At 58.3% G+C, this 23,731-nt stretch overlaps 1 protein-coding gene across 1 annotated transcript in view; it reads left to right on the top strand.

Moving 5' to 3' along the window:
* The window catches only part of LRRC38 (leucine rich repeat containing 38), a 30,451-nt gene extending 13,547 nt beyond the window's left edge, over positions 1–16,904 (top strand). The window contains exon 2 of the mRNA XM_026011947.2: positions 15,478–16,904. Within this exon, the coding sequence (XP_025867732.2) occupies positions 15,478–15,731 (254 nt within the window). The 3' untranslated portion in view covers positions 15,732–16,904. The remainder of the gene's footprint in view (positions 1–15,477) is intronic.
* The last annotated feature ends 6,827 nt before the right edge of the window (positions 16,905–23,731 follow it).

Raw genomic sequence — 23,731 nt, forward strand, 5'->3', positions numbered from 1 at the left:
CAGGTGGGAAACCACGGCTCGGAGAGCTCGGGTGACTTGTCCTAAACCACACGGTGAAGTAGTGAAAAGCCAAGGCCTAACCCCCCAACACCAGCAGCTGCTGGTCGGTCATGGTGCTCGTCGTCAGGCTCTGCACCTAGAGCCCCCGCCATTTGAACCCCGTTCCTCTACCTGCCAGCTTCGTGAGCCTGGGCAGATCCCTTAACCTCTCTGTGCTTCGGTAGTCACGTGTATGAAGCCTGGACGACAATATTCATAGCTCGGCACGGGGCCTGGCACACAGGAAGCCCGAAACGCGCGCCAGTGCTATTATTATCAGCTGTGAATCGGCGCCTGTGTTGCTTCCAGAGGCTCAGGGGCTGCGGGTGCTCAGGACTGAGGGTCCCCCCCGGGCGGGGCTCCGCCTCCGCCTCCCCGTGTGATCCCGGGCGCTCTCTTGGTTTCCTACGACAGATCATCGCACAATCAGGGCCTGGAGATCCCACAGATCTGGAATCTCACAGTTCCATAGGTCCGGGTTCCAAAACGGGTCTTGTGGGCTGAAACTGGGGTGTCTGTGTTCCTCGGGCCTTCCCGCGGCTCGCGGTCCCCGTCACTGAGGCCTCTCCGTGTCCAGCATTGGCATCTCCTCCCCAGGGTCGGCACTTCTCCTCTGGCTCAGGAGCCCGGGGACGACGTGGGGCCCACCTGGAGAGTCAGGAGCAGCAGCCGACTCAAGCCCCTACATCCCTCAGCTGCACAGTCCCTTTTGCGATGATCACAGACGCCGTGGGTTAGGACGTGAGCCTCCTGGGGGCATTATTGTCTTCCACAGGGAAGCAGCTGCGGCTCTCTGGGCCTGTTCCCCCACCTGTGGAAGTAGAGGCTCACGTAAAGGTGAAGGCCTCTCTGCCCGCACAGGTTGTTTCTAATAAGGGATCCCCCTCCCTGGGTGGCTCAGCGGTTTAGCACCTGCCTTTGGCCCAGGACGCGATCCTGGAGTCCGGGGATCGAGTCCAATGTCGGTTCCTGGCATGGAGCCTGCTTCTCCCTCCTCCTATGTCTCTGCCTCTCTCTCTCTCTCTCTCTCTCTCTGTGTCTATCATAAATAATAAATAAATAAATAAATAAATAAATAAATAAATAAATAAATAAATCTTTAAAAAAATAAGGGATCCCCCTCCTGAACCCCAGGGCCCTGGCCCTGTGACAGCAGTTGCCCCAGTGCTGGCATCTCCTGAATACCACATGGGGAGGCATCTGCTCCGGGGACCCCGGGCCTCCCCTTGGCCCCCCAGCTGCCGAAAGAACCATACATGTAACTAAAACCAACCTGATTGCTGACTTCCCAGGCAAGTCAGAACTGCTCTGCTGGTTTCAGAGCCATTTGAGGCACAGAGAGAACTTTCCAGGCTGAGCGGGACAGCCGGCACCTGGGGGCTGAGGTCCTGGGTGATAAGCAGCACAGGCTGGGAACACGAGCAGCCACCCGGGGACACCGGCGGGAGGCAGGCCTCACATGCTGAGGGGGAAGGACGGACGGGGTCCAGAGGGGACAGGGAGGCGGCACCACCGAGCACAGATGGGCACAGAGGCTGGATTCACAGCTGGGGTGAGGCTGTGCACGGGAGAGCGGCCGGTGAAGTGCCACAGATGACCGCAGTGGGAGCCGTGGTGTGGAGAGAGGATGGGCTCGGGTGACAGGCAGGGCTGCCTTTCGATCCACACCCTGGCAGACGAGCTGTGTGACTTTGGGCAAGTGACACAGCTTCTCTGAGCCCGGGTCTCTGCATCTAAAAAGTGCCTCACGGCCAAGTCCGTAGCAGTGTTATTCACGATTGCACCAAATACCCACGGTGAACGGACGCGCAAAATGTGGTCTCTCCAGACAGTGGGATATGAGTCAGCTTTAAAAGGAAGGACATTCGGGGGCGCCTCGGTGGCTCCGTCGGTTAAGCGTCCAACTCTTGATTTTGGCTCAGGTCATGATCTCCGGGCCGTGAGATCGACCCCACTTTGGGCTCCATGCTCAGTGGGGAGTCTGCTTGAGATTCTTTCCCTCTCTCCCACTGTCCCCGACCAAATAAATAAATAAATAAATAAATAAATAAATAAATAAATAAAATCTTTAAAGGGCCATTAAGAAAGAGGATCGAGTGAGTTGATAATGGTGGAGATGGAGGACATGGGACAGGTGGGGGACATCGTGGTGGAGATGGAGGACGTGGGACAGGTGGGGGACATCATGATGGAGATGGTGGAACCAGGACAGGTGGGGGACATCATGGTGGAGATGGAGGACATGGGACAGGTGGGGACATCATAGTGGAGATGGTGGAAGGAAGACAGGTGGGAGACATCGTGGTGGAGATGGTGGAACCAGGACAGGTGGGGGACATCATGGTGGGGGTGATGCATATGGGACAGGTGGTGGAAGTAATAAGGGTGGTGATGGTCAAGATAATGACAGTGGTGGTGATGCTGGGGTTGGCAGTGGAAATGCGTGTGCACCTCCCCAAGGAATAGGATTTTCAGCCCTCAGTGATCATCTCTGCTCATTTCCTCCCCGGAGGAGGGCAGGCTGGGAAAACTGCGGTGAGTGTCGATTTTCTATCTACGTGCGGCGACCGATGTGGGCGTCCTGAGGTCCCGGGCTGCAAGTCGGGCTGGAGTGTGGGCTAGCGGACTCGAGTCACAGCGCTGGCCTCTGCTGCCCATTCTGCACGACATGCTCTATGGAACCAGGACCAGCAGGAGCCCGAGGCCCGGCGCTGCGGGTGCACCTTCCTCCGTGGAAATCAGCTAATGACCTAATCAGACTAAGTGTCCGCGGCCGAGACACGGAGGACAACTGGGAATTTCCCTGATGCCGCAGCCCGCAGTTAATGAAACTTACGGTGGAGAACAAAAGCCAGCACTATAGGAAATTAGGGCCGGTGTTCCCAGCACCCCGCCCCCCAGGCCCTGCAGGGTGCCGCCCCTACACCAGGCCTCCTCTGTGACACCAGAGGCTGCAGCCGGGGCCATGGTACCCACACCTTCAGGTACGATAAGGGGGCGGCAGTCCCCGATGCCTTCAGGTCTAACCTCTATGCTGCTGTGAAATCAGGACGCCGGGGCCGGAAGTCTGGCTGTGTGCGCGAACGAACACAGTGCTGCTTCTGTGTCCTGGCCCTTCGGGTTTGGAGTTGTGGGAGGCCGGCAGGGAGGACGGCCACCTGGCACGGTTCCCCAGCCCACGCTGAGCCCTCTTCCTCCAGCGTGCAGGAGAGGAGAGCGATGAGAGGGGGAGCTCTGGTCAAGAGCAGTGGAACCAAAGCCCGGTGGTCGAAGCCCGTGCCCTGGGAGCTGCAGCTCCAGCAGTGGGTTGGCTGGAGAGCATCGGCCACACTCTCTCCCCAACCCTCCCTGACACCAGGCCCTTCTCACACTTTGAGAAGTCATGCGAAGCTTTTAGTCCGCGTCTTAGGCAGGCAGTTCACGGGAGAACCACTCCAAGTGGCCGATGAACCCTTGTTACAACATTCAGCTCTACCAGTCACCAGAAATGCAAATTCAATCAGCAGTTATGCCCTTTTGGGGCTGATGAGATTGGCAAAGATGAAAGAGTGACCACATCCATCGCTGGCGCAAGTCCATGGAGCCTTCAGCTTGTGGGGATGCATCGTGGGGAGATAATTAAGAACGTGTGTATAGATGCCCGTAGCGGCGTTGCTTCTAGTAAGAAAAAACCTGGAAGCCCCGTGGGATCTGCAGAAGTAAATCATGGCTCATCCACGCAACACTGTGCCCGCAGCCATTACAAATCATGTTTGGGGGACGCCTGCCCCCCAAACCGTTGGGCGTCTGACTCTTGGTCTCAGCTCAGGTCTCCATCTCAGGCTCGTGAGTTCAAGCCCCGCCTCGGACTCAGTGTTGGGCGTGGGGCCGACTTCAAAATAAATGAGGAAAGAAGCCAGTGACACTTGGTAATTGTGTTGGTCGGAGGGAAGGACGTTCCCAGCGTGGTTTTGCAGCCGAGCGGCAGGGCCTGGTCTACGTGGGCGAGCTCTGTGCATGTGCACACGAGAGACCCAGGGGAGGATAAGCCAGCGTGTTAGATACGCATTTATGGGCCCTTTGGTCCTCCTTTCTGTTTATTTCTGTTCTTTCAGTGTGCACACGGGCGTTGCCTAAGTGGGGTCGGGAAAAGAAAAATATATTTTTAATGACGAAAGTGCTTAAAGGAGCTTGGCGTTGATGGCTTGGGGGGGAGGGCCCCAGGGATCCTCTGGCTGCAGGCCTGTTTGTTGGCAAGGGGCACGAGATTAATCTCAATCTACCATCCGCTGTGTCACCGTCTATTTCGGGAGAGTGGCAGCTCTTCACCCTCTCCAGCTCAGGTGTCAGCTGCTGGGGAGAAGTCATCAGTCAAGGGGACAGAGCAGCAGCAGGCGGGGTGCCAAGCCGCCGTGCACGAGGAAGGAGGCATGTCTCCAGGGCCCTACTCCCGCGGGGCAGGGCCGCCGCTGGGCCAAGTGGGCTCCGGCCCCCTTCGCGGTCACTGAAGGCTCAGTTTACCAGGACAGAGAGGCTGTGGCCCAGTGTCGGTCACGTGCTGACCCCCGGCCAGGGAAGGACCATGCATTTTGTAAGACGGACCCGAGGGGTGAACGGCGATGGCCCAAAATGCAATGTGGGAGCAGCTTCCAGATAAGGAGACGGGGAGGATGAGAGGCCAAGGGCAGCAGCTAACGATCGCACATGAGACACCTGGAGCGGGTTGGACTGTGTCCCCCCGAGAGATCTGCTGAGCCCTGAAGCCTGGCACCCGTGAGTGCGACCTTCTTTGGATAAGGAGTCTTTGCCGATGTAATTAAGGGTCTCAAGCTGAGCTCATCCCGGATTTAGGATGGGCCCTAAATCCAACGGCGGGTGTTTTTATCAGAGGGAGATTTGACAGAGGCAGAGGGTGGAGCGATGCTGCCATAAGCCAAGGAGCTGCTGGAGCCTCCAGAGCCGGGGGCGCCCCGAAAGTATCCCCCCTCGAGTCTTCCGGGGGGAGCCCGGCCCTCCTGGCACTTTAATTGCAGACCCCCTGGCCACCCGGTTGTCGGTCACCGGTGAGGGCGGCCCTAGGAAACGAATGCAACGCCCAGACCCTTGAGCGTGACCTTGTGCGGTCCTTCCCCTGAGCCCCCTGCGCTTGGGCCGTCGCTGGAGGGAGCGCGGGTTCCAATTCGGGTTTGCACCTTGGCTGTGCAGCCTCCGCATAATTATATGCCCCCCGGGAGCTTAGAATGCCCTGCGGGGATTTGCACAAGCATTTTGAAGGCGACAGGGGAGTGTAACGGCCACACGCCCAGGCTCTGGAGTCACCCTGCCCGACGCAGAGCCCCTGCCTTCCCGTTTCTTCGCCGCATGACCTTGAGCACGTGACACAACAGTTCGGGTTCTTTACCTGCGAACCAGAGTCGACATAGTACTCGCCCCAGAGATGGTTTTGTGGATTAAGGCAGTGTAGACAGTGCAGAGTGCTTAGAGGGACACCTGGCAGGTGGTAGGACTCCGGGGGGTGGGGGTGGGGGCACAGGAGAAACACGTACAGCTTCTGTTTCTTCGCAGGGAGTAGAGAGTTCTCTGCGGATGAATTTGGGGAAAGCGACGTTTGTCCTGCCCGGGAGGGGCCTGCGCTTGTCCAGCACCAGGCGCCGTCGGGAGGGATGGTCCGTGTGTCCGAGCAGGCGGGTTAGGAAGCTCTGTGGCTGCACGGCCGCTCCCGTCCTATCCTGCATCCCTATGTTCATTCAACTGCCTGCGTAGGTAACAGGGCAGGTGGGGGGATGGGGAAGGATCGGGGAGGCGGGGACAGCATCTCTGGAGGGGGCCTGAGAAAGCAAGTGAAGGAGTGAGGCAGGTGGTGGGAGCAGGTGCAAGGGCCCTGCGCCGGCCTGTGCTTGGGGTGTGGGAGGAATGGGAGCAAGGTGGAGTGGGAGGCTGGGAGGGAGGCGGGAAGGGGGGTGGGTGGTGAGATGAGAGAGAGGAGGAGGCTGGGGGGTGGGGGGTGAGCCGGAGGGCGGTAACAGCCTGGCCGTGGGGCGGAGGGCCTGGGGCTGCCCACAGAGCAGGAGCAGGGGCGAGTGTCCAGCCGTCAGGAGGTGACTTTCCGGTCTCCTCCTGGCGATTTCAGGTCTCCTGTCCCCTTGGTTCTGGATTCGGGGGGGTTGGGGTCTGCTGGACCCGCGGCTGCAGCGACCAAAGGGGTGCACGTCCGGGGTGCGCTTGGCTGATGGGGCCAGCGTTCCTGCCCCGAGAACCTGCCGGGGGTGCCGTCCCCCATCGCGCACAGGGGAGTGGCCTCCTGACCTACCCCCTCGGGTAGCCCCCTCGGCCCGCCCGGCAGCCTCCCCACCCGGACACCTCTGCGTGCCAGGCTCCCAGCTGGGGGCCGGTGGTGTAGACATGGTAGGCACAGCCCCTCACCCTGTGGAGGATGCACAGGGGCTCCGGGGAGAGGTGGCAATCAGGGCGGGCTTCCCGTAGGAGGTGTGTCCTGACTTCTGAACAGGAGACGGCCCACCTCCTTCAGAGGGCGAACCTTTTAGGCCTCATGAGACATCTGGCCTCTTGGAACTACTCAAGCCTGCGGTTACAGTGCGGGAGCTGCCGAGAGGAGGGGGAGGCCCGCGGGCCTGGCTGTTCCAGGGTGATGTGACCTGCACGGGGTGGTGGGGGGACGTGGCTGTGGGGCCGTAGGCTGGGGCATCTGCTCTCAGAGAAAGTCCCCGGGTGCTCGCTGCAGGGGGACGGGAAGGATGGAGACAGCAGGTGCTTCCCCGCGGCGGCCTGGATCTGGGGTCGTTTTCCCAGGTGACCACAGGCCCCTTGCACAAGGAGAATAGGGAGCGCCGAGTCGTTCCTAAGGCCCCGCATGTGCATCGCTTTCCTCTTGTCCTACCCTAACTTCAGCGGCGCCCGGGAGTTCCTCTTACAAAAGGTTGACGGTGACGGTGTATGTTTCCCGTGTCCTTAGGGGGCAACATTATAAGCTGTGGCCCTATAGCAGGCTGTTTCCCTCCTCCTCTTCCCCCTTTTCCCTCTCCTCCTCCTCCTCTTCTACTTCCTCTCCTCCTCCTCTTCTCCTCCTCTTCCTCCTCCCCCTCCTTCTCCTCTTCCTCCTCCCTCTCTCTCTTCTACTTCTCCATCTTCCTCTTCCTCTTCCTCCTCCCCCTCTTCCTTCTCCTTCTTGTTCTTTTTCCCCTTCTTCTTCTTCCTCTTCCTCCTCCTCTTTCTTCTTCTTTTCCTTCTTCCTCTTCCTCCTCCTCCTCTTTCTTCTTTTCCTCCTCCTTCTTCTTCCTCTTACTCCTCCTCCTTCTCTCTCTTCCTCCTCCTCTTTCTTCTTCCTCCTTCTCCTTCCTCTTCCTCTTTATCCTCCTCCTTCTCTTTTTCCTTCTCCTTCTCCTCCTCCTCCTTTTCCTTCTTCTCCTTTTTCCTCTTCCTCCTCCTTCCCTTCTTCTTCTTCCTCCTCCCCCTCCTCCTCCCCCTCCTCTTCCTCTTCCTCTCCTTCTCCTCCTCCTCCTTCCTCTTCCTCTTCGTTCTCCTCCTCCTCCTTCTTCTTCCTCCTCTTCCTCTCCTTCTCCCCCTCCTCCTTCCTCTTCCTCTTCATCCTCCTTCTCTTTCTCCTTCTCCTTCTCCTCCTCCTCCTTCTTCTTTTTTTTTTTTTTTTTTTTTTTTTTTTTTTTTTTACCAGTTTTGTAAAATCCCAAAGCCTGAGGACCACAGCTCTAGACTGTAGGCTCTCAAGAGATCTTTGTCGTGGGCAGACAGTCTTCTCCTCAACCTCTGGCCATGCCCTTCACCCCCAGGCTGCGTCTGGGACACAGACTGGCTGAAGCCGCTGCCCCGGGGGCTGCACACTCAGGCTCGCACAGGGACCAGGCAGGGATGACGAGTGAAGAGGCTCGCGGCATGTGTCCTGTCTCATTAGGGCAGCGTGACGGGTGCGTCCGCGTGACGGTGCTGCCTTATTGCCTGACTTCCACGGGCTTTTTTCAGACTCTTGAAAGACTACCACCATCACACTGACAAAAAGCAAATTTTTTTAAATGTCTTAATCCAAATTCTCAATTCCTGGCTGTGACTGTCTGGTGACTCCACACTCAGCCCACCGGAAACCCAGCAGGGACCATCCTCTGGGAAGATGCCGTGTCTAGGGGGCCCCATCCTGTCTTGGAGGCACATCCAACACCCACCCACGCTTTCAGATTTCACCTGTGCCTCTTGCCTGCGAGGCCTTTCTCATTCCACCCAAATAATCCTTCACGCTCAAACGTACTCACTTATTCCATAAATATCCATGAGAACATACTAGACCTTCTAGGCACCCTGCCTCTTCATTCTCTAAATCTGTGAAGCCCTGCAGATCCCCAGCCGTGTATTATCTTCCTTTCCAGTAGCTTCGTGTATTTTAGGTGCGGTTCCTGTGTTGGATTATAAACGTCCTGGGGCCGGGGACAACATAGGCAGATGGAAGAAACAGGGGCTTTGGAGTAAAACAGACCAAGCTGAGTGTAGCTTGAATTCTGGCTCCACCAGTTAATCGTGTACAAATTGCCAAAGATATCGGAGGCCCATTTCCTCAGCTACGAGTTGAGCATAGCGCTGCTCACCTCCCAGAGGAAGGAAGTGATAAATGACATGTGCTAAGGGGCGTGCACTGCATCAGAGCACTGCAGGTGTCAGCACCCGGTACCCACACGACCACGCACCCCCTTCCCGGTCTAGGGCGTGCGTCAGGCCTCAGGACGTTGTAGGTGAATTATACTGAAGTGGGAGACGTGCATATTCTTTCTTCTCAGAAATCTGCCCAGTGTGTCTCCCCTGGGCCCTGTCCCAGCCCTGCTCTTCTCCCCGTGTTGATTCACTGGGGACTAGCTCTTTGCAACGTGGCTGCTAATCCTTGATGATGTATCACGTGCCCGGCTTTTTAGGGGCCCATGTTCTTCATTTAAAAAGAGAATGTAGGCCAATGAGCACGTGAAAAGATGCTCAACGTCACTAGTATTAGAGAAATGCAAATCAAAATCACATCCACAAAAAATGAGATACTACTTTACACCCATTAGGATGAGCATTATTATTATTATTATTATTATTATTTAATGTGACATAAGTCTGGGTAAGGATGTGGAGAAATGGGAGCCCTCGTGCGCCGCTGGCAGGGACGTGAAGTGGAGCAGCCACAGTGGAACCTCAGTTGGTTGAGGAGCTGACTCTGGGTTTCGGCTCCAGTCGTGATCGCAGGGTCCAGAGATCCAGCCCCCGCATCGGGCTCCTCGCTCGGTGGCGAGTCTGCTTGAGGACTCTCTCTCTCCGTCTCCCTCTGCCCCTCCCTCAACACACTCTCTCTCTCTCTCAAATAAATAAAATTGGAAAAATATAGAGAGGAAGAAGGAGAAGGAGCGGAGGAGGAGATTGGAGGGTAGATGGAGGAGAAGCCACACTCCCTCTGTGGTCAGAGAATGACTCTCGCCGCGCAGATGGGCCATTTTCCGCGCCGCTAAATCCTTGCTTTCGCTCCGAGCTCCTCCCGCCTCCCGTCAGGTGTTCCAGGCAGGTGGAGGAAAGGAGACAGTTTCATTCGACTTTTCGCCTCCGATCAATATAATGAAAAAAACACCCCTCTTGCTACCGCAGAAAAACACGAAGAGCGCTGTGGTGGTGGCTTCTGGATGCTCCGGCAGACGTTATTCCAGGGGTGCCTACGAGGGCGCCTTTGGGTGACATGAACTTCCAATCAGCAGACTGGGTGAAGCAGAGTGCCCTCCGCCGGGCTGGTGGGCCTCACCCAATCAGTTGATTAGAACAAAACAAAACGGATCCTCCTGTGAGTAGGTTTGGGGGGGGGGTGGGGAGGATGCCTCCTGCCTGACGACCTCGAGCTAGGACATCACTTCCCTCTCGCCTTCTGACTTGGGCTGAGACGCTGGCTCCTCCCGGGTGCTGAGCCTGCCAGTATTCAGACGGGAACTCCACCATCAGCTCTCGGGGTCGCCGGCCTTACCAGCCTCTCGAGAGCCCGGACTCATGAGGACTCACCCTCCTCAGGTGTCTCGAGTCAGGTGTAGGCACAATTTGAAACCTTGAGAAACTGAATAAAACAAACGCTGTTTTTCCAAGCACGAATGGTGGCCAGGCGCCATGGCGAGAACTTTCCAGATGGGCCTTATTTCATGCTCAGGCCGCTGTCAGCAGGCCAGCTGGGGCGCTGCTCCAGCTCACCGGGGGTGTCCCTTGGCGTCCACATTCGGAGCCCTGCTCCTGACAAGGGCGGCCTCTCTGGTCCCTCCTCGGTTAGGGTCTGGGGGCAGGAGGGTTGCTGGAGTGTTCTAGGGCATCTCTTTAAAAGCCAGTCTGCCTGAAAGGAGCTTGTTCTGAGGGGCTGGGCGGGTCTGGGCAGCCCCGGGGGAGCGCGTGGGACAGGGTGGCCATCAGCGTGGGGCCTGGGGTCAGTCCCAGCTCCGTTGTTCCCTGGCTGCGAGGCCTTGGGCAAGTCACCTGATGCTCTGTGCCTCGGTTTGACCATCTGTAAAAGGGGGATAGTCATGGGGCCCCTTGCTGGGTTGGCGTGAGGATCAAATAAGCTAAAGTGCGTGAAGCCCTGAGAGCAGTGCCCAGAGCACCCCAAGTGCTGCATTGGCATTGGCTTTGGTTTGCTGTTCTACACTCAGACAGCGGAAGACATGGGGGTCCGGAAGGTAGAGAGAACATTCCAGATCAAGTAGGGACATCCCAGGGCCCCCTGTCCCCGCGAGTGCCCTCCCCTGCCCCACCTTTCCCCTGGCCCTGCCCTGCTGCCCACCCTGTTGGACCTGGGGTCCTGAGGCCAGGACTGGGTCTTTCTCTTCTTCCTTGCATCCTGCGTCCTCCGTCTTCTCCCTCCTTGCACCCTTCACGGCCTGCAGCGTGAAACCTCCCTCGCCTAACGCCTGAAGCAAAGCAGCCCACTTGGTAACGCAGCTCAGGGTGCTGACGTAGCCCTGCCGTCGGAGGGAGCTCACTTAGCCGGGCTCACCCCCCTCCAAGGTTCTTGACCAGGAGGACCCGAGGCCCCCTCCGAGGGGCCCTGTGGCACTGCTGGGGCGCATTTGCGATGGTCATGCTGGGGGGCGCGGCTCTGGCATTGAGCAGCCAACAAACCCCCGCACCACGCAGGCTCGCCTCCCGCGACACTTCCCACCCGAGACGCCTACAGGCCCAGGGGGAGGAGTCTGGGCTAGAGTAAGACCCCGCAGGGGAGGAGGGGGCCCCAAAGTGCCCGACTCCTGAGTCCTGCAGCCAGCGGACGCCCGGTGCCCCCCGTGGACCTCGTCTGCGCGGCTGTGGCTTCGTGGACCTCGCTCCCGGCCCCACCTTTGTGAGCCGCGAGGACCGTTAGGACAGTCAGGACAGCGACAGCGACAGCATATCCTACCTGTGAGCTGCATCAGGCGCTGCTCCAGAGTCTCCCACCCCCCGGGGTGTGTGCAGGACGTTTTGCAAACAAACCTGTTTCTTCCAGCCACAGAGAAATGTGAGAGGACGTTTCCGAAAAGCGTCGCTTTGTCGCTTTGTCAAAATGCCAAGCGTAACCCCAAGGCGCGGAGACGCTCGTGGAAGCTGGCATCGACTCAAGGAGTCTTGGCAAGCACACGTTGGGTTTAAGTGGCAGGCTCCGTGGCCTCTGTTGTTCCGTCGTGGTTGTTTTCCAGTCAGTGCTGCTTCTCGAAGGCAAGAACTGCTGGAAAGTTCTTCTAAAGGCCATAGTGACCTGGTACGGGTTTGAAGATCGCAGATGTTATCTTGGAAATAGAGACCTCCCGTGCTTCGTAGGCGTCCGCCTTGCTTATGTCCACACAATCAGGGCTGGGGTGGGGGTGGTTAGAGGAGGCAGGTCACTCGATCGGTCCACTTTCCATTGAAGAAAACGGGGACTCCAAGGGAACCCCGATAAATGCCTTCAAGGGATATAGGAGACAACCGTCTCCTCTTGGGTTCAAATGCATTTAAAATGCTTCTAAGTAGTAAATGAAAGTTTGGCTTCTTCAAGAAAAAGAAAGTCAAAAAACCAGTTCAAACCTAAGCTGGAGAAACATGCCGAGCTGTCTCGTCCAGCTCACTCCTTGGGTGCATAAGGTGGGTGCGGATAGGGAGCCGAGGGGCTGTGAGTCTGGTTGCCAGGCAGCGGTTCCCATGGGGACGGGAGCATCGGCGGGTTGGCTGTAGGCCACGTAAAAGACGGGCCAGGACCGAAGGAAGGAGGAGGCCTCTGCTTCCGAGCTGGAGAAGGAGAGATACACAAACAAAGACCCGAAGGGTGGTTGCGGGGTTGCTGAGCGATGAGCGGGGGGCTGCTCTTTGCAGGACAGGAGCCAGCTCGTTAGGGAGGTGCGAAGACGTCATTCGGAGATGGGTTGAGGACCAGCTTCTTGAAACCTGGAAGCGCAGAAAAAGAGAGCAACAGCCGATTTTCCTGAAAGCTGAAAGGAAGCCAGCGGAACGCAGAGACTGCAGGCGGTTGAGCTTAATGTCAAAATGTGTCCTCGCTTCTGGGGAAGCTGAGTCACTGAACGAGCTATGTGAGCTCTCAAGGCTTCGCATTCTCATCCATAGGGTGGGCATAATAACACCACCCGCCCCATAAAGTTGCGGAGAGAATTAAGAGCACGTTTGTCTGCACATAGTAAGTGCAAAAATGTGAGTGTAGTTTCGACTGCTTTATTGTAAACAGTTCGTGACCATAACTTGACTGTGCATCAGGCAGCGCGTGGGGATTATCCTTGGTAACAAACAGTCTTTGCTGGCTGACCCCTCACACCGGTCTATGTTTCGTTCATGTCCAGGGAGGGTTTGTATCAGCTTCCTAGGGCTGCTGTAACAAAACATCACAGGTGGGGGGTGGACGGGCGGGGGGGCGTCTAGATAAAAGACATTGGTTTTCTCACAGTTCTGGAGGCCGATGTCCCAGACTGAGGTGCCAGCAGGATCGGTTTCTGGTGAGGTCTCTCTTCCTGGCTTGTGGACGGCCACCTGCTCCCAGAGTCGTCCCATGGCCTTACCTCTGTGCACACGCAGAGAGAGGGAGGGAGAGAGAGATCTCTGGGTTATTTCTCCCTCTTCTTATGAGGACACCACTCCTTTGAGATTACAGCCCCACCTTTCTGACCTCATTTAACCTTAATTATCCCCCTAGTATTATCTCTAATTAACAGTCACACTGGGGGTTAGGTCAACAACCTGTGAATGTGGGGGTGGGCACATAATTCAGGCCATAACCGGGCTGGTGGTGGAGGCGGGACCTCTGTTTGTGATGTTCGCTTGCAGACCCTGGCGAGTCGGGGGCTTCATCTCCACCCACGTCCACGTCTCCCTCCTCAGCTCCTACTGAACGCCCCTGTGCCCACGCTGCTGCCCCTGGCTACACGGTGCTCCCCGAACACTGAGCTCCTTGCCAGGTTCCTGTCTCTTCTGCCTATGGTCTTCTTCCATGACTGGTTCCATCTGGTTCTTTAGGTCTTTGCTGAAACAGTAGCTCCTGAACACCCCATCTGAGGACAGTCCTCTTCCCCAGACACCATTTTACCCTAGTGTGTCATCTTCACGTTTATTTCTTTTTCACACATGCATGCACACACAAAAGCATTTATTTATGGGGATCCCTGGTGGCTCAGCGGTTTAGCACCTGCCTTTGGTCCAGGGCATGATCCTGGAGTCCTGGGATCGAGTCCCACATCAGGCTTCCTGCATGGAGCCTGCTTCTCCCTCTGCTTGTGTCTCTGCCTCTCTCTGTGTCTCTCATAAATAAATAAATAAAATATTTTTAAAAATTAAAAAAAAAGATTTATTTATTTGAGAGAGCGAGCAAGCATGCGGTCGCCGGTAGTGGTAGAGAGCGAGGGAGAGAAACAGATTCCCCACTGAGCAGGGAGCCGACGTGAGGCTCAACCTCATGACCCTAAGATCACGACCGGAGCTGAAATCAACAGACACTCAACCGACCGAGCCACCCAGGGGCCCCTACGTGTGTGCATTTCCTGATCTACTCCTTAATTGTCTACACCTAAGCTGCATTAAGGCAAGAATTTTGTTGTTTTACTGCTGTACCCCCAGGGCCTAGCATATAGTAGATACTTAATAAACACAGGCTGAGGGCATGAATGTGTGTCTATCTTCCAGAGTTTAGACTCTCTGGGAATAGGGACCTTTTTTTTAAATCACCAATCCCTTGGCACAGGATAAAGTGCTCAGTAAATGTGTGTTGAATGAATAAACGAGTGTCTGGAAAGCCATCCTCATGGTGCTCAGATCTTCATGCCCCAGGCAAGTTTTCCTTCAGGCTCACCAGGTCGCTGGAAGGTGTGACCCAGCTGCAGTTCTCCTAGCTGTCCCCCTGCCTCACTTGACGACACGAGGAGGATGAAAGGCATTGCTGTATGTGAAGTGCTTAGAGCAGCGTCTGCCCCTGGCCGGTCCAAGTTAGCATTTATTGTCACTGTTGCCTTAAAGCAGTTTCTCACACGTACTCATGTCAGATTTTTCTGGACTAGAGGGGGTAAAACTTCTTTTTTAAATCAGCCAGACACTCTCCAACTGAAGTCTTAGAGGAAACCTCCATGTATAAAACAGGGGTTAGGGACACGCCTGGGGGGCTCAGTGGTTGAGCGTCTGCCTTGGGCTCAGGGTGTGAACCCGGGGTCCCGGGATCGAGTCCCACATCAGGCTCCCTGCATGGAGCTTGCTTCTCCCTCTGCCTGTGTCTCTGCCTCTCTCTGTGTCTCTCATGAATAAATAAATATTTTTTAAATAAAATAAAGAAATAAAACAGAGATTGCCAGGGTTCCTCTGGGCATTGTCAGAGCGGGTGTCCCAGAAGCTCTCCAACTCCCCGGGGAACCTGCCCTTGAAAACTCTCTCCAGGTGATTCTGAAACACACGGAAGCTTCGTAGAAGCTTCGGTGCCTGCCGTTTGGAGGCCACCTTCAGATGCAGCCTATTTTGCCCGCTCCCGTGGAGGGAAAGCCTTCCTAGAGTAGCGGAGTTGCTCCAGCGCTGTGCTAACCCTCTGTTCCCTTTCGCCCTGAGGACCACGACAAGGTCCAGCTCAGGAAGCAGCCCGCAGTCTGGAGCCCACCACGCCCCTGGCACTGCCCCGGCCCCCTGCATCGGCCCCTCCTCCGCCCCGAGGCCTGGTACCCAGGTCTGCAGAGGCCCTGGCCCCAAGTCTCCTCTGGCCTCACCACCTGAGGGGCTGGAGACCCGGAGTCCCACACCTTAGAGCAGGGCGAGGGGGACCAAGGCATTCTGATTTTCCCAGGGGGGATTACTCAGGGGCTTTTAAAAAAGCTTCCAGGCCATTATCACCACCCCCAGCCCAGCCCTCCCACTCGCTCTGGGGGACCCCCTGCTCCCCACTTGGCAAGCCCTCGCCTGCCCACCTCCGGGCCATTCTCCGACCTCTCTCACCGCCTGCCTTTTCCACAGGCCGTGAGCAAATCCAGTGCTCCCTGCCCCTGGGGAACAGGAGGATATTCCTGCACGAGCTGTCCGAGGCCAGCTTCAGCGAGTGCAGGTTCAGCCTGTCGCTCACGGACCTGTTCATCATCATCTTCTCGGGCGTGGCCGTGTCCATCGCCGCCATCATCTCCAGCTTCTTCCTGGCCACCGTGGTGCAGTGCTTCCAGAGGTGTGCCCCCAACAAGGACACCGAGGACGAGGACGAGGACGAGGACGACTGAGCTGCCCCCCCTCCCCAGCTTGCCGGAGCCTCCCGAAGAGAGGGGTGCGGGGAGGTGGGAAGGAGCCGACCTGCAGCGCCCAGAGCGGCACCTGCCCCTGACTGCGCACCTGGGCGCCCACAGAGTCTAGAACCTGCAGGGTAGAGGAACCCAGGAGGGATTCTGGGGGGACCTGTCTCCCCGCTGGAAGTGCGAGAAGCGGGGAGGGGATGGCCCAGCCAGGCGTCCCCATCGCGCTGAAGCCAGGGGGTGCGGACCCTTGTAGGTCCCTCCGCCGAACTGGTTTGTGCATCGTCCTCTGGCCTGGACTGGGAGACCAAGCAGCAGCCTCCTCCTCCTCCGCCCCCTCCCACACCGACCCAGGATGCAGCAGCTCAGACGAGCCTCGAATCCGGGGCCCTGTCCCCAGAGCGGGACCTGTCCTGCCTTAACGGGCTCGAGCGGGGAGGTGCGTGTGGCTGCCGTGCACCGAGGGAAGAGCCAAGGCCCGGCCAAAGGGTGTCTGTCGCTGAGCTTTGGTGAGCAGGTGAGGAAGGCTTTTGCCGGCGGAACTCACACCCTCAGCCTCAGCAGCTCAGCAGAGGAAGGACGGGGGTTGATGTGTAGTCACGATGGCCTCTGTGCCCCGTCACTCCTCCCCCTGCGATGCAACCAGTTGTCTTCCTTCCCCAGCCCCCCTTGGCCCCCTAGCTCGAGTGTCTCCTCGACCAACTAACGCCTGACCCATCTCTGTGCTGACACCGGCCCGGACTTGTCATCCCCAGAATCTGCGGTAAACTGTCCCCGAGGCCAGGATTCCAAAAATCAGGTTGCATTGGATCAACAAAATGTTAAAAGAGAAAAAGGGAAAAAAACCCTAAACCTGAGACTCGGCCCCTGAGAAACCTCCATCCGCGGCCTTAGGGCATGTGTGACATTTGTTTGCAGCACAGGTTGTGACAGGAGGTGTTTTCCTGGATGTGCAAGATGTGGCGCTTTGGGGCAGAGAGAATATGCAGCCGTGTCACACGCCCAGCAGGCTGATACAAGGTGACGGTGTCAGAGCATCAGACCCTGCTGGGGACCGAGACATAGACGGGGCCCGAGAGAAGCCCCTGGGTGTTTCGGGGTGGGTGGATAGATGGGTGGATGGATCCTTTGTTTCTTACAATATATTCCTCACGTGTCCTTCTTCCATTGCTTCCTTCCATCTCTGCCTCCGCAAATCCCAACTGAGCGCTTGCGAAGGGCCAGGCCCTGGTCCGGACAGCGTGGGTGTGGGTGTGGGTTGAGTAAGAAGACAGGGCCCCTGCTCACTTGGCCTCTGTTCTTAGCGGAGAACACAAAACAAACAAGTAGATAGAACTGTAATGGCAGGTAGAAGCCCCATGAAAGAGGTGAGTGAGATCCTGTGAAAGAGTCACGGGTGAAAGCTACTCAATGGATAGTCGGTGTGTTAGCCCGGGCTCTCCAGAGCAACCACACGGAGACATGTATGCTGTATGTCTGTGACTGTCCATCCACCCAGCCATCCACCCACTCACCTAACCATCCACCACCCACCCATCCATTCACCCACCCATCCACCCACCCACCCATCCATCCATCCACCCACCCACTCACCTAACCATCCACCCATCCATCCACCCACCCATCCATCCATCCATCCATCCACCCACTCAACTAACCATCCACCACCCCCCCATCCACCCATCCATCCATCCATCCACCCACCTACCTAACCATCCACCACCCACCCATCCACCCATCCATCCATCCACCCATCCACCCATCCACCCATCCATCCATCCATCCATCCACCCATCCACCCACCTAACCATCCACCCATCCATCCATCCATCCGCCCATCCATCCATCTAGGTTATAAGGAATAGGCTCCCATGAGTATGGAAGCTGAGAAGTCCCACTATTTGCAGTTGGCCAGCTGGAGACCCAAGGAGAACCAGTGGTGTAGCTCCAGTCTGAGTCCAAAGGCCTGAGAACCAAGAGGGCCGGTAGGCTGAGTTCCAGTCTGAGGGCAGGGGAAGACTCCGCCCAAGCGGCCAGGCCGACAGGGAAAGGTGTGGGGAATAATTCTCCCTTCCTTCCCCTTTTCGTTCTCTTCAGCCCCCGACAGATTAGACCCGGCCCACCCACACTGGGGACGACACGCTCCTCAGTCTACAGCTCGTAACGCTGTTGTCATCCAGAGATTCGCCTACGGCCACACCCGGGAATAACGTTTAACCACATATCCGGGCACCCTGGAGCCCGGCAAGCTGATGCACAGAACGAACCCTCGCGTCCGGGCAGGCCTCAGCGAGTGGCTTCAAGCTGAGTCTCGCCTCCTGTCCTTCCTTCTTTTCCTCTCCTACCCTCTCTACTCCTCTTCCCCCTCCACCCCCGAGGAGACCCAGTCCCCCCTTCTGGCCTCCAGCCTCGTTGGCTCCCGGGGAGGAGACCCTTAGTTCAGGGAGCTGTCTTGTCACTGTCACGGGGCAGGTGGGGAGGTGGGCATCTTCGCCACGTTCCGTGGCACCTCAGCACCGGAGGGAGCCACCTCTGTGGGCCCCCCCCCCCCCGGGCAGGTAGCACTTCCCTTGAGAAATAGAGTGAGCTGCCTGGTGGTGGCCACCTGTGAAAGTGGCCTGAGGTTCCAGCCACCATGGGTACCTTCCTGTGAAGGAGGCTCCCGGAGAAGGTTTTCCACCCAGTGAGCCCCCAGAGGGGAAAAGGAGACCAGGAAAAGACCTGGTCGGGCCGGGGGATCGGGGGAGGCGAGGGCTCAGAGGCTGAGAGTTTGAGACACAAGACACACTCGCGTCAGCACCTCCCCAGCCTGGCTGCAAGCGCACTGAGGTTTGGGGTCCGAAGCACTGCCCATTGTCGCGGGGTCGGATCCCCACCCCAGGAGCACCCCACGAGGGACACCACTAAAGGCCCTGCATCCAGTCGAGCCCCTAGGGAACGGTGCCCCCAGCTGTGCAATTAGGACCACAGCCTCGTTCTAAGAGGTCGCAGGGGGTGGATTCCCACCTGATGAGTCCACTTCATGCCTTAGAGAGAGTGGACTCAGCCGTTTCCTTAGAAACAAGCCCTGCACAGCATGGGGTCATTCACTGAGTGAACGAGGGAGTGGGTGGGAGCAGCCCAGGGCTCCATGGGCGCCAGTCAACCCCCATTTCTGCCGGCTGCACCCCTGAGCTTTGGAAGGAGCATGACTCTGGGGAAGAAGAGCTTTAAAATATGGCCAGTTGAGACAGTCACTGTCTGGACATAAAGCCCTTGAAACCCTCAGGATGCTGGGGACAGGAGGGACATCCAAGCCCAGGAGCTGGGGTCCGCTGGGGAAATGCCACAGCAGGCGGTGGTTTAGTGCTTCCTGGGCTGCTGTGGGGTCTCAGTAACCAACAACAAGGACGACACTACCTACCGCCTGATGGCCTCCTCGGCACCGGGAATGCCCCTCTACGTCTCCACACGTGTCACTGAGTCTCAGATGTTACCTCCTCAGAGTGTCCTCATTAGCACGTGATGTGAGATTATCCCGCCCTTTGGGTTATGTGCTTCTGGTCTTCCTCTCTGGCCTGGAGCATGAGCTCCCCGCGCACCAGGACCGGGCCACGTGGGTGCCATCGTGACACGACCCAGATGCCTATTGGTTAAAAGAGCAAACCAGTGAATTCCACGCACCATACCAGAAACTCCATGAACACGAGCTCTCTTTAAGCATCCTCGTAAGTCCAGGTGACAGCTGCTCTTACCCCAGCCTTATAGATAAGGTCACTGAGGCCCAGGGTGGGGGACAGGACACGCAGAGCGAGAGCCCATGCCCCAGGTTACGATAGCAGTTCATGCGCATGGAGGACCCTCTCCGTGCTAGATGCTGGGCCACACTGGCTACGCGACTTCCGCTCTAGGGAGGTGTACTCGTCCGGGTCCCCCCGAGAAATAGAGCCGACAGGATGTGATGGACGTATTCTAAGGAACTGGTTCATGAGATTGTGGGGGCTTGTGAGTCCAAGAGCTTCAGGGCGGGCGGGCTGGAGACCCAGGGAAGAGTCCTCCTGCAGTTCGGGTCTGGGGGCTGCGCCCTCAAGCATTCCCTCTTGCTTGGAGGACGTCAGGCTTTGGTTCCATTAAGGCCTTCGGCTGATTCCATGAGGCTACGTTACGACTGGGCGACCTGCTTTACCCAGACTGCACCGATCTAAACGATCTGATCTAAAAACACCCTGAGGACGATCCAGCATCATGCTCCACCGCATGTCTGGGCCCCGTGGCCCAGCCAACTTGCCCCATGAAGCAAACTGTCACAGACAGGCCCCACAGTCACCTCCTTTTTATAGATCCATCGTCTCCATGTGTCCGTGGAGAGAACTGGCTCGGTCCTGGGCGTAACGCGCTTGGTGGGACACAGCCAGGAAGGGAGTGGGATTTGGCCACAGGCGCTCCTTCCACCGCAGCTGCATCCCTTGCTCAGGCCAGCAAGAGAGGCGTGGCACGGGCGGCACGGGCGGCACCTGGGCGGCACCTGGAGCTGGGCTCCCTAAGAAACAGCCTGCACTTGCTGGGTGCACCCAGGATGAAGTTATTTTGAGACTCAAATCCAATGTCTCTGACCCCTCCAGGAGAGTCCAACCACCTGTCCCCTTGCCTTGCTCTGCTTCATGTCTGCTGAGCAGAGGCAGCATCACAGATGGATTCACCCTATCAGGACGACCGTGGGTACCACCAGTGCAGCCTTGACCCGAGGCAAGGGGCCTGTTTGGGGCCCTATCGCAGCCTTCCTCTAGCTGTGCATGCTCTGCCCCCTGGGATGAAGAGCCTATAGGGCCCAGGGTACATACCCACTCAGAACCGCTGCCCTCTTCTAGAACATTCTCGGGGTACTGAGGACCCCAGAATGCCCTACACAAAGGACATCAAATGAGGCGTATGTCCACCATCCCTCCTCCAGGACGGACAGAGTGGCCGGGCAGTAGAGGTTGGCGGGGGTTTCGCTAGAGGTTGGGTATGCGGGAACGTCCTACATACGCGTGCACGGGAGCCCTGGCGGCTCAGGAAGGAGCCAGAGCGGGGAAGAGAAGGGAGGAGGTGTTAGATGTCACATCTGGTGCAGATTTCCAGGGACGCGAGACTCCGTGGAGGGTGGGCTTCCATTAGGAAGGTATTTCTGTCAGGGCAGCTGGGGGGACAGGTCCTTCCGCAGATCGTCTCCACCTAGGACTTCGGATGGTGTGGGTGTGCCAAGGGTATTCTGCCCTTGTCCTGGCTTCGTGGATTGTCAGGTGGGCCTGGGTACGACAGCAGGGACGAGGGGCGGCCACGAGCCCCGGCTCTCGCCCTAGGGCCCAACGCTGCTTCTGCTCTGCGGGGCTCATCCGTACGGGCCTTTATACAGAAAACGTGAAAAATGCGGGCACCCCGGTTGCTTTCACCGGCGTCAGAGGAGCCTTTGCACGGAACATCCACGCTTCAGGCTCCCCCTCCGCTTTCCCTCACCCCTGCAGTGTCCCCACAGGCTCAGGTGGCCGAAGGTACAGGCGCGAACTCTAGATTCCGACAGTGGCTGGGGCGCCGGTGTTTCTTCCGAGCCGTTAAATGGAACCGGACCCTGGAGCGCATCAAGTCTCCACGCGGCCTTAATGTCCCGCCGCCACCAGCCGAGTCAGCCTCCAGCCCTAAACTCCTTTTTAGCGGCCCCCAGTAGCCTTGAGGGGTAAGCAATTAATTATTTGCAAAAGTGCTCTATTGAAGCCCGTGGGGTAAAACCACCCCCAAGCAGACCCCTGGGGGTCTCCTTCCCGCCAACAACGTGGCTTTGTTCTCTAAGACCCCGGGCTAATAAACACGCATCCAGACTTGCAATTGTTTGTCTGGGGAAAGGTTTTTTAAAAAAATGAAGAAGAACACTCTCCTCCTTTCTGCGAAGGCGATCCACTTCTGGAAAACACACCTTTCCGAGGTGTGGGCTGTTGTATTCTGGCCCTGGGAAAAACACAGTGTGCTTTTTGGTGAAACCTCCTACCGGCGTTCAGGACCCTTGGCCAAGAGCTCGTTCGCTGCCTGGAGTTGGGTTGGTGCATCCGAGCGGGGAGGCGGTTACCCAGAATCACTGCTCCGAGGCGTGCGGCTCAGGAGGATCCCACTGTCTCCATCCAGGCCTTTCATGGAATAATGAGAGGGAAGCCCCCATGTGTCCTCCGGTCTCCAAAGGAGCCCTCGGGGTGGGGGGAGGGGTAGCCCTCCCACGGAGCGTCTGTCCTCTTGGCCCTTGTAGCCAATGCCCTTGGCCAATGCCCTTGGCCGCGCCGTGGACCCTCTGGAGCCACCCGCCCTCCGCGAGCAGAGTAACGCCTCTTGGCAGAGCTGATGAGAAACAATGAGATCGTGGCCCCGCACACAGGGTCCCTTCCCCCTTCCTAGAATCCCAGGGGCGCCTCCCTGAGCTCTCACGGGTGCACAGGACAGGGAGGCGGGGCCATCCCAAGAGAACTACAGAGTCAGGGCCAGATCCCAGCCCTGGGTCCCGGGAGCCAAGGGCCCGCAGTCTGCAGACCGCTGGCGCCTTACCAGGGAGCCCCGCTGTCCTCGTCACCCGTTTGTAACCAGCCGCCAGCCCCCCTGCTCGCGAGTCCGCGTGAATGTCAGGGGCCACTTCTCCGTGTACGAGCTGCGCGTCCCCGGGCGTCCGCTGGAGACTGGACCGCATGAAGGTTCCCTCAAACCTGCTGTCCCGCTGGAGCCCGCCTGCCTGTCTGCAAATCAGTGAAGGCGTCCCCTGCCCCCCCCCAGCCCCCCAGCCCACAGACACCGTCTCTGAGGATGGAGAGTCTCTCTCAGGCTCCAGGCCCACAGTGAACTGGCACCCGCTGGGCGTCCTGCCTGCCTGCTGGGGGCTCACCCCCGGCCCCAGCCGTGCGGCCTCCGCCCGCCTCCCCCGCGATCGGTGCCCTGCCCGGGGGCTCACTCCCGCTCCTGTCCCTGCAGGTCCTCATGGGCCACCTTCCCCACAGCCCTCGGCCAGCCCACAGAGCCACGGTGTGTTTCTCCTGGACACGGGACGGTGCCCCGCCACGGGGTCAGACCAGTCCCTAGACCAGGCTTAGAGACCCATCCCCCAAGAGCCTCCCAACTTCCCCATCTCTTGGGCTTCCTCCTTGAACTCTGGGCCCTCCCTTTCATCAGGCCTCCTTCCCCTCTGGTTTATCCGGTTTATCAACAGGAGCAGGGTCACCGCCACCGCTGCCACCATAGCCGTAGCCGTGGCAACGAGCCACCTCCCGGAGCAGATGAGGCTCCGGTGGGACAGGCAGGGACGTTCAGCGCCTCCGCTCCTCCCTGATTGCTGGGGGGCTGCGGGATCTGCCGAGGCGGGGAGCCACGCGCTCTCTACACTCCACACCCTTGCAAGCCACCCGGGAAGGCAAGAGATGCAGGGCAAGAGGTGCCCGCCCCGGGCTGCACGCTGGCACCGTGGACGCGTCCCCTTGCCCCACGGAACCCTCTGCCCCCGGAGAGGCCCCGGACACTGTCAGCTGCAGGTCAGACCCAGCTGCTCCCCATCACTAAACACCCACCCCTGAGCAGGCCCAGCAGACAGGGACCCGCACATGTCGCCGGAACAGGGAACACGCCCTCTCTCCCTGGTCCAGGCCGGGGGCCCAGCCAGCCCGTTGCACCTGACCGCGGCCACTGACGTGGTTCTAACAGGAGACTTGGGCCGGTATTGCTGGAGCACCGAGCGCGTAGGGAAGTGTCCGGGTATGTGAATCGCATCCACGGTCTCCCTGAGTGTTGGGAAGGCGACCGGGTGGGGCCTCTGCTCCCGTGGCTGGCCCCGGCCTGGGTGACCTGCCGTGAGGGGTCCTGGCCTTCGCCCTTCGGCTCCTGCCCCCTCCCCTCGGCACGCGGGCCTCGCTTGCTGCAGACTCAGAGCCCTTGCAGCCAGCTGTCCCCTCCACTTGACACGCTCTTCCTCCAGACCTTTGCTCCCCCTTGTCATTCTGATCTCAGCC

The sequence above is a fragment of the Vulpes vulpes genome, chromosome 2 (assembly GCF_048418805.1).
Source record: "Vulpes vulpes isolate BD-2025 chromosome 2, VulVul3, whole genome shotgun sequence".
In the NCBI taxonomy this organism is placed as follows: domain Eukaryota; kingdom Metazoa; phylum Chordata; class Mammalia; order Carnivora; family Canidae; genus Vulpes; species Vulpes vulpes.